The sequence below is a fragment of the Rutilus rutilus genome (genome assembly GCF_951802725.1).
Source record: "Rutilus rutilus genome assembly, chromosome: 18".
Taxonomy (NCBI): Eukaryota; Metazoa; Chordata; class Actinopteri; order Cypriniformes; family Leuciscidae; genus Rutilus; species Rutilus rutilus.
This window is the reverse complement of record NC_140231.1, coordinates 29,556,645-29,567,239: the sequence shown is the minus strand read 5'-3', so window position 1 is coordinate 29,567,239 and position 10,595 is coordinate 29,556,645. Positions and strand designations below refer to the sequence as shown.

The 10,595-nt window shown below is 37.9% G+C and overlaps 1 protein-coding gene across 2 annotated transcripts; it reads right to left on the bottom strand.

The window, feature by feature from the left end:
• Positions 1–321: 321 nt before the first annotated feature.
• cacfd1 (calcium channel flower domain containing 1) lies at positions 322–9,260 on the bottom strand. 2 transcript variants are annotated; one of them, XM_084387569.1, is made up of 6 exons: positions 9,099–9,260; positions 8,652–8,887; positions 6,546–6,618; positions 6,326–6,451; positions 5,106–5,213; positions 1,703–3,840 (listed from the first exon to the last, which is right to left on the bottom strand). In XM_084387569.1, the coding sequence occupies exons 2-6, from the start codon at positions 8,758–8,760 to the stop codon at positions 3,750–3,752; spliced, it is 507 nt and encodes a 168-aa protein (XP_084243695.1). In that variant the 5' UTR covers positions 8,761–8,887; positions 9,099–9,260; the 3' UTR covers positions 1,703–3,749. The 2 variants fall into 2 exon arrangements, with proteins under 2 accessions (XP_084243694.1, XP_084243695.1); XM_084387568.1 differs by having other exon boundaries at positions 322–3,840; positions 8,652–9,260.
• Positions 9,261–10,595: the final 1,335 nt, after the last annotated feature.

Sequence of the window (10,595 nt, the reverse complement as noted above, 5' to 3'; positions counted from 1 at the left end):
GTTGTAAATTTGAAAGTAATGCGTTACTTGAATATGATTATACGTAACTCACATTTACTTGTAATTTGTTACCCCCAACACTGGATATTAAGCAGCACAACTGTTTTTAACATTGATAAGATGAGCAATAAATCAGCAAATAATTTTTCATCAAATAAATGCAGCCTTTTTGAGCACAAGATACCTCTTAATTATTCATTTAAAAAAAATCACCCGCCAGTTATTAACATTTTTTCACCCCCCAGTGTAAATTAGCAAAATTATACCTTAGATCTTGGAAGTTAGACACTCTTACATAAAAACAACGAGCAAACGAGGAGGTCAAAGACAGATGCCTTTATTTAGCTCATGAGGAAAACAGGGAAAAAGTCTCGATCTCAGACCTTTTTGTGTACACATCATTGCAAAGTCAATTAGTTACATATCACTGATCCAAAACGAATACACATAGGGACAAGATCACAGCTAATAACAAATATTCAAGTTTAGGTTGTGTGGAACAAAGTTTGGTGTTTCAAAATGTCTTCCCTTTTATCAATCATCAGTCCTGTTGTGTTTGTCAGGCCATACCACAGAAGCGTTTGGTTGTGTATATTGTGATTATTGAGATCACAATAAGACTAGACTTCCATCTTCAAGAAAATTATACTTTCAATATCTTAGTGATAAACTCCTCTACAGATGGACTAAGGCTATTGGAGGGATTGTACACCAAAGTTAGTGATAAATAAAGGTGTGTTCAAGTCCTCCCGGGAAGTTCGTATGTACGAGTTGGGAAGTCGTATTTACGACGTTCAGTTCACTTTCGCCGGAGTAAGATGGCGGTAAGATACCTTCTCTTAATTAACAACACAAAAATACAGCAAGGTTTTTAACGGTACTTCTAGAAAATTAAGAACAAAATGTGCATCAGTTGTGTTTCGCTTTTTTTTTTATGTTTTTAATAAATGTATGACGTCACTGTAAACTTTATCGTTACATATGAATGTCATATTACATTTTGCGTAGGCAATTAGCGTATTTTGTTGTAAATAAAAAAGCCACCGGCTGCTAAAAACCTTTAAGTATTGAGATATTCCGCTCGTATTTACAACTTTGTGGTGGCGTTCAACTCATAAATACGATCTTTCCGACATAACTTGACTTTCGTAAGTTCATTCTTTCAGTTTATCTAGGTAGACATTAGATTCAAGCTGGCTTGTGTGCTGGTGGAGATTTAACTATATAACAAGTCTCAGTAGTGTTATTGGAAATCATTTTACTTGCTAAACATACAGTGCATGCAAAGTTTTGAAAAGTTTACTGAAAGCATTTCAAGGAAGCGTAAGAGTGAATCTCACAAACACACTCGGGTCACAATTTACCCCAAAATCAAAAGAAAAAATATATATATTTTGCATTAAGGAAATTGATTTAGCAAATACTTATGCCTAATAATTCCTGTTGTTCTTAATGCAATTCAACATTTTATAAATGTAAATTAAATAAACAAATGTGCTTAAAAGGTACACTATGTAACGTTTTTTGTTCAAAATGAACAAAATTTAATCAATACATCTTCCAAAAAAATAAATAAAAAAGATTTGTGGGTGACATTCGAGGCATAATGACTGACAGATTTCTGAGGAAATTGTGAGATATAAACTCGCAATTGAGAGAAAAAAAGTCAGAATTGTCGCAATTCCCTTTTTTTTTTTTTATTCCCTGGTGGAAACAAGCCTCCTTAAGTAACAGCGTGAACACTAAGGTCAGAACAGGACAGAATGACCTCTGACCTCCACATTATAGATTTGTAACTTTGGCTTTCATACCAGTGGTCAGTGTTGAGACTGGCTCAGATAGATGCAGAAATAAGCAAACAACACGTCATCACAGCATCAACAAACTGAATCGTTTCTTATCCCGGAAAAGAAGCCCTTCTTCAGTGCAGCAACAGACAGACGGCTTTAGAGGAAAGTTAAGACTGAAGACAGAACGTAAACCACTATCTCATCATTCAGAGTTACACTCACACAAGCTTTTAAAAGGAAACAACCAGAAAGCGCAGATCAGACACTCTTTCACCAAATCAGTGACAGCGAGATTTTAGAGCAGCGCGTGTAGAAAAATTACATTCCACCATTTCTTACAAACAGCAAACATGCTGCAGCAAAGGATTCTGGGTAAAGGCCAGTTAGCAGAGGCACACGAAACACACAAACACGCTAGTTTTTATCCCTGCAGTGGCCTTAAACACACCTGCAATCGCTGAAACACATTTTGACCATGCTTACACATTAAAATACAAGTTTGTTTGCTCTTTTAAAGGATTAGGGGCCATTCACACAGAACGCGTTTTTGCGGTTAAAAAAACTCAGGCTAGTAAAGTGGGGGGAAAAAGTTAGGCAGCTGACTTGTTGCCTCGCTGCCTTACAGGTATTGACTTTGCAGGTCGTGTTTGCGCTCAAAGATACCTCACGAAACGGACGGACTTCTGAGGCAGTGTTACGGTTTAATGATCTACAGCAAAATACAGAGTTTCAAAGATAGATAAACAAATATTTAATGACTACAATAGTAATTTCTCACGGGAAATGACGTTAAAAATTTACATTTACACACAAACCGACCACCGAACCGCAACTTTTAGACGCCATCTTTATTTTTTAGCTCAACTGCCACAGAATGGATTGTGGGATATCAAAGGCAGCGAAGGATACATCTATGCTGCCTTAAAAAATCCATCAGATGAAGGTCTCTCAGGAGACAGGAAGTGCAGCTAACGTTGGATTCAGACGTGCCTTGCTTCACTACCTTACAACTCGTCCTCCGAAGACAGCACTTTTAAGTTTTCAGACGCAGCCGAGGTCTAGAGATGCGTCAAATGCTGCATTCACGTGCTATCGGAATTATCGTAAATATAAAAAATGCGCCCTCTCAAGTCGTATTTACCACTGGGAAGTTCTGGGATTATTTAGAGTTTCCGAGGACACAAACTTTAAAAATGCCAGAGGGAAGAACGATTGCTGCCGATTGTTGCGGTGAATGTTTATGTTTGTCAAGGACGCTAATTATCATTTTGGCTTTAATACAATTTTTCCCAATTTATAGGCAAGAATAAATCTGGTGTCCTCCATGGTTCCTGTTCTTTCCGACATCAAAGCACTTGAATGCGATGATCTCGTAATCACGACTTCAGAAGTGGGAAGTAGGAAATTTCCGATAGAACGTGAATTGAGACTCAAAGACTGCAAAAGACGCGAGTGCAATGGTCTAGCATGTCCGTTTAGCATATGTTTACAAAGGAAAAACAATGGAAAAGTGGCGCAGTGGAATGTAAAAACGCATTCTGTGAGAACCGGCCCTTATCTGTCCTTTTTTCCTCATCTACAGAACAAAGAATTCTGGGGTGGAAAAATATCCCAATGGCCAAAGTTCCAATTCCCTGCGCTTGAGTTGAGGTGGTTTGATGAGAGCTGAAGTTAATGCATTCATTTACACTCCAGCTCTGTGTTTGGTAAAGTGAAATGAAAGTCAGATAAAAATAAATTAAACGCATTTATATAAACTGTGCACGAGAGCGCAAATTAAAACCCATTTTATTAACTAAATCCTTCCACTGACTGACTCACGCCCTCAGTCGTCAAAGGTTAGCTTAAAAACATCCCAACAAACCGTGAAGCACCTCAGGTAATTGCATTTTGTCATGTTAAGGGAAAACGAGAGGGAAAGGATGCAATGAGGTGGTGAAGGAGGTGAAGAGGAGAGATTCACGGCACAGAACCATCTGTCGTTTCTGCAACTTTCTCTTCGTCTCCTTGTTTTAGGTGCTGCAATCGGGCGTAGCTCACCGCGTCGCCTCTGAAAAAGAGGCTATTTTCAATAATTTCTTCAAATAAAGGTCATAAAAGCAAAATGTATTTAAAAAGTTACTCAGGCCCTGTTCACACCTGGTATTAAGATGCGTTTTGGTCGATCGGATCACAAGTGGACGACGCTAAATACAGGTGTAAACGGGGTCTAAAACGTTTTGAGCTTGCCCGCTTTCAACCACTTCTAGAGCTAGTCGAAAACTCATTTGACGGGATTGCTTTGGTAGTGTAAACACCAAGCGGCAACATTCTAATCTGAAAAATGAAGCCTACCCGGAAGTGCGAAAAACTGCAATACATCGAAAATCCGCCATGTCCATAGAGCAAAATGTCCATAGACCCCATGTTAAAATGTCCGTTTTCACAGCATAAATTCATGTTTTTACAGGTTTACATGGACTTTTATTGTATTTTTCGATAGGTTCCGAGTGCCTGACAACTGTGAGGGGGGTGAATTTTTTTCTAACTCGTTAATTTAGATCGTATTTAGATATAAAATGTATGACAAATAAGGGCGTGGTTAACTTTGATTGACAGCTTGATTGACAGCTGATAACGAGCATAGGCTGCGCCGAGTGGAATTCCTGAAATTTGACGCCATGATCTGACACAACACATCATACCACATCTGTATCCTTTCTGAACATTTGTATTATAAAGACCCCCCATAAACGGCCTCAAAACCGTTCTTCAGAAAGTCTATGGGTGACGTCACAGACGCTTTGTCCATATTTTTTACAGTCTATGGTAAACACTCATGTGGTCGAATGGCCATTAAAGTCTGTCTACTCTCCGCCTACTGACCTAACGCGTGAACATTATGGGAAGCGCTCTAGCCAGACGGGATTTAAACTGTCGGCTGAAGACCCGAGTTTGGTTTGAAGACGAAAAATGTACCAAGCACAATGTTCTCTCACCATTTCTGATTTCTAATACACACTCACAGTGTTCGGCTGGTCCTGTGGCTGTCAGAGCACAAACGAACGTCGTCTCCGGGTGCGTTTATGTAAATACGTTTATTTCGTCCATTTGATCGAAAGATCTGAAAAAGCCGGTACATTTCCCTGCCCATAGACCCTCCCCTCGAAGAAATCAGGACAGAAGTGGTTGAAAGTGGACAAAAGTGACGGATTAAAACAGCAGGTGTGTCTCCCTCTCGACCAAAATGCATCTTAATACCAGGTGTAAACAGGGCCTTAGTGAAATATATGTATTTTTGCTCTATGTGCAAGCAAATGCAAAAAATGCACCCACTTCTTTCCGAGGGATGCGAGTCCGTACAGCACTCCGGTAGCAAAAGCGATGGCATTACCGAACAGAGTTGTCAAGGAAAATTTCAGAAAGATGGGAAACAGAGCCATCCTGAGGGAGAAAGTGACATCAGCGTTAGTTATGATCATAAAACAACAAAAACATTTTTTTAAATGCACTACCGTTTACTTTGGGGTTAGCAAGATTTTTTCATTTTATTCAGCAAGGATGCATTAAAATAGATCAAAAGTGACAGTTAAGACATAATGATACAAAATATTTCTATTTCAAATAAATGCTGCGGTTTTGAACTTTCTATTCATCAAAAAATCCTGAAAAAAAGCATCACGGCCTCCACGAAAAAAATATGAAGCAGCACAACTGTTTTTAACATTGATAATAATAGAAATTCAGCAAATCACAATGATTTCTGAATGATCATGTGACACCGAAGACTGGGAAAATTTAAGACTTCAGAAAATCTGAAGACTGATGCTGAAAATTCAGCTTCGATATAAAATATCTGATATGGGTTTTGGACTGTTATGGGTAGTGTTTTGTGCTGGGTTAAATATATTTCTATTAAATGTGATTATAATATGAGTTTTCAATCAAATATTGAATATGTGTGTGTATCTTGAAATTTTTTAAAGAAATGTTGTGACAAAATTAGAAGGCATATGACACTGAAGAATAAATTGCATTTTAAAATATATTCAAACAGAAAACGGTTATTTTAAATTGTAATAATATTTCACAATATTACTGTTTATACAGTATTTTTGATCACATAACTGCAGCCTTGGTGAACAGAAGAAATCTTTCAAAAACATGGTAGTGTTCATGTTTGTTCATAATACATTAATGTTAGTTTATGCAACTTCTAATGTAGCAGCAGGCTATAAGCAAAGATGAACCCCAATGTAGATTAATAAACGCTGTAAAAGTATTGTTTATTTTAATCTTAAATATTCATTATTACAGATTAATTTACTTCTTAATTTTCTTTCCTTCTTTGACATTTTCATACCAGAAACCAATCCTTTCAATTAATTGATTTAGACAGTAACATTTGTTAGAGGACAAAATATCTCCGGCTCAGTGGGACGAACGGCTTTCGGAGTCGTCACGTGCCCCACTTGTTTCATAGTAAATATGTATTAGTTCCACAGTAACATTTATTAGCCAATGAAGTGATCAGCTGTGGAGTTGCACTCACTCACCCGCAGTAAAACAGGGCTTTCTGCCAGGGCTTCAGCCGGTCGGCACGCGCCGCTATTACGTTTGCAAACTCAACGAACTGACAGCAGAACGGCACCTCACACAGGAACAACACACACGCCGTCATCCTGAAGGACAAAAAGCAGATATTTCATCTTCTGGTTGGCTTCTCTACATGGATTCATAAACAGTGGGAATTAAGTTCATTAATTGAGCTCTTACACCATCCAAACTCCAGCCACGATGTTTAACGGATTCACAGTCACACAATTCCAGACGCCCATTGTTGCACACGCTAGAAAAGAAGAGAGAGAAATTACATTTTTTACACATTTCATGTAAACAATAAATCAAAATTGTTATTTTTGGTAAATCAAAATGTGTTTTTCTAAAAACTGTCGTTACATGGTCAGTTTGAGGTTAAGTAATAGCCCAGGGTTTCCTATGCTGATAATTAATTAAATAAATCAAAACGTTTATTAAAAAAAGATTACATATTTTATTTGTTTACCTGCATGTCATGTGACAATTAACTATTATCAGAGAACTATGAATATGCAAATGTGTCGTAAAATTAATTAATTAACTTAAAATACTCAACATAATACATAATAAGTAAATATTTTCCTGAAAAGGGGTAAGTTGTAGTAAGTAAATGAATAAATGAACATGCACATTTGTTTAATGGCTGCTTCAGGAACCTGTTATACTTCGTTCAGTAACAGAAACGTTCAAAAGCGCAGAGGAGGGACAGGCGTTTGGTGCGAACAGCTGCTTTCCTGGATGAAACAAGCTTTTGTTGGCTTTGATGAACAGCTGTTGCTGTCATCTGTGTCTCAGCATATGTAGAGAAAAACAGAGAGCTATTGATGCCGACTGATCACACACACACACACACACACACACACACACACACGCTGGGTTTCCATGTTTTATGAGGCATATACATGATTTTATACTGTACAAACTGTATATTTTATCCCCTAACCCCTAAACACAACACGCTCACACACACACACACACACACACACACACACACACACACACACACACTCTCGCACACTCTTACACACACACACGCACACGCTAACAATGTAAACAATATAGACGGCTGTTAAGTTTTAGGATGTGAGTCTCTTGCACAATAATAATCATATCTGGGAGTCCATGGCCTCTAGAAGACTGAAAGCCCTGCACTACATAGAGAGATATTGTTTCGTAACACATAGTGATCCCTAACAAAACCTGACCGAACAAAAGGATGAGAAAGAAAAGCGCAAGAGAAAAGAAAGTTGCAGTTGCTATGACACCTGTGTTACCATGACAGTGTCCACAAAAAAGTCAACACCACCACAGCTTATTTATCAAAATATGACAGAGTAAAAGTGCTTAGATATTTACATCACTATATGATCTCATTTCCGGCACTTTGATATTTAATAATAAAGGACTGCCATATTAATATACCAGCCAATTTGCATGATATTCAAACATATCTCAAAGAATACTATGGTATTACCATGGCACAATAACTATGGTATTTATTGGTAGGTATTGATTCTCCATGACAGGTTTTCTATGGGAGTCACTGTGTGAAGGTGTGATTGATTAGACATGCTGGCAGATTAATGATGTATTAGTTCAAAGCAATGATCCAATTTGCCTTCATCCCAAAATAATGATAATAATCCATATATTCCTGTTGTACAGCAGGGGGTTTCAAACTGGGGTTTGTGTAAAAAATAAAAAATTGTCAAAATAAATTAGTAAAATTTTGATTACAGTACAGTACTATAGTGAGTAGGGGAAAAAAATTATAATAATGTAAAGCAATCTAAATATTTTCAAATAACATTATGCATTTTAATAATATTAAATTGAGGATGGGGGTCCCTCGTACATGGATTATCACATTTGGGGGTCAGTGGTGTCTAAAAGATTGAAAACCCCTGTTGTACAGCTTTTGACTCTAATGAAGTGATATCACTGTGAACATAATTTTTTAGTGTTGTCAAATCGATTAATCGTAAATCTATGTAAAAGTTTGTATGTATGTGTATATATATGCGATTAATCGATTTGACAGCACTATTTTTATAAAATGTTTTGATATGCCAAAATCAAGGATGGGAAACCACAAGAAGTCCAGCACAGGACATGATTGTGTTTGTTGGGTGTAAGAAAGTATCCTTGTTGAAAAAGATTTCATATCCCATCACACCGGGATACACCTATGTGAATCCAGGAGCCAGTGTGCAGAGAGACTCAAGGGTGATATAGTTATTCTGCATTAAACAGCCATATGTGCACAACACGTGTGATACTTACATATGCCACCTACAACACCAGCCATTTTGCAGATCCAGCGGTACCACCAGGACATGCCATCGTCCTCTGTGCCAGCTTTAGTTGGAGCTGCCGCCTCCTCTGAGCTCATTTTCCACAGTTAAATTATTCAGACTCCCAGTGTCTCACTTACAACTCACCGGCACCTGCAGTACCACCGGCGGCCTGAGGGCGTCGCCTTTTCCCCGACGAGGAGAATGGCTGGAAAGTATATCTGACTGTAATGTCAGCCAAATAAACAAATTGCGTAATAAAGTTAGCAAACAATCGGCAGCCAAGAATTTCACACAGAAGTTTTGGTTTTAAAATTGTCCTGGATAAAAATACTGCTGAAAGGACGCTGATGCGGCGTTGTTTATCTGACGCCGCTGGTCTTACTATGGTGTTATAGAGGCTGAAAGCACCAACACATCAAGAGATAATCCAAACCTCTCAGGATTCCTTCTACTTGGAAATATGTCGAGTTAAAAAAAATGTCGCTGAATCGGTGTCCTCAGAATGAAATAATCATCGGTGTAATGTCAGTTTTGTTTAGTAGAGCGTTTGGTTCTCTTGTCTTGGAGGTTCCCTTGTCTGCGTTGCATTGTGGGTGGAGCCAATAATGCGTCACTGAATATGATATGGCGCTTCAAGAGCACCAACTGCAGCAGCTTTTGCGCAGTCTGTTGGTTTATGAACAACTAGTGTGAAGAAGTAGTAGTTATGTGTTTAAAATTGTTTTCCATCACGACTTTAATACAGTTTTAGTTAGGATTTTTATTTTTAATCCGAACGAAAAGCGATGTAACCATATTGTTATTGTAAGGAATTGTATTATTAGTGGAAAGCCTTGCCCTGATCAGCACAACAGTGATTTTTCTTTTTTTTTGACAAATGGCCATAACCTTTGTCACAAATGTGTTCTATCATTGGACATTCCATCAAGACTAACAAAACGTATATCTCCGATTTAATTTCCATCTTGAAAATATTTCCACCATATTGTATTTTGACCAAAACTAGCCTATAGTCCTACGTTACTCACCCTCAAGCCATCCTAAAACCATAGGCAATAGTTCCTTGTGTACGTTTAGGCTGCTGATTTCTGTTCATGGTATTCAGGCAGCTGCAATGAAATGTTTGGCAAAAAGACATAAACATGTTTGATATCTAAATGTTTGACTTCAATTGTACTGGAATCGAAGCTAATCGATGTAGTTATTACAGACACAGAGGCTTTCATTTGCTGTTGAACATTGTCTTTTATATGGAGAGAGCCCGCATCACTCCTCTTTCACACCTTGTTTTTCGCAGGGAACCCCCAGGATACAGGAATGACCATGAACTTAACCTCCATAGACACGCCATAACATGTCATAAATCATCAGTTATCTTTCCCTGAGTTCTATATTTCCTCCAATAAAAAGCATTGCAATTTCACAAACATTTATATAACATCCATGTAGGCTAATGCAAAACTGAAATTGAAACTGAAAATAATAACGAAAAATCTGAATTACTCCTTGCAATAACACATTCTTTAAATCAGATTTTCCACACCATGTATACTTAGTGCACTTAAGATTGAGTTTGGAAATCCGGCCATATCTTGTATGATATGGTTGCTTTTGAGCAGTTGGCTCAGCTGGAATGTTTTCTTGGGCATGTCGTGCATCTTTAGACTCAATGTTCCAGATCAGTTTGTGTTTGGTGTGGGAATGGTTCTTACAGGAATTATGTCTGCGATTCCTCCGGTGTGCTTTACCCTTTGACTCCACTAAGATCTGGGCTTGGTGAGGGGGCTCTTTACAACTCCAATCTTATCATGGCCTTTTACTCTTGGCTCTTTAGTTTGTTAATGACATTTTGAGATGACAAAGTCCTGAGTGGGTTTTTTTCAAACCACCTGGAATAAGAATCTACCTGTTCCAGTCAAATATGTCAATA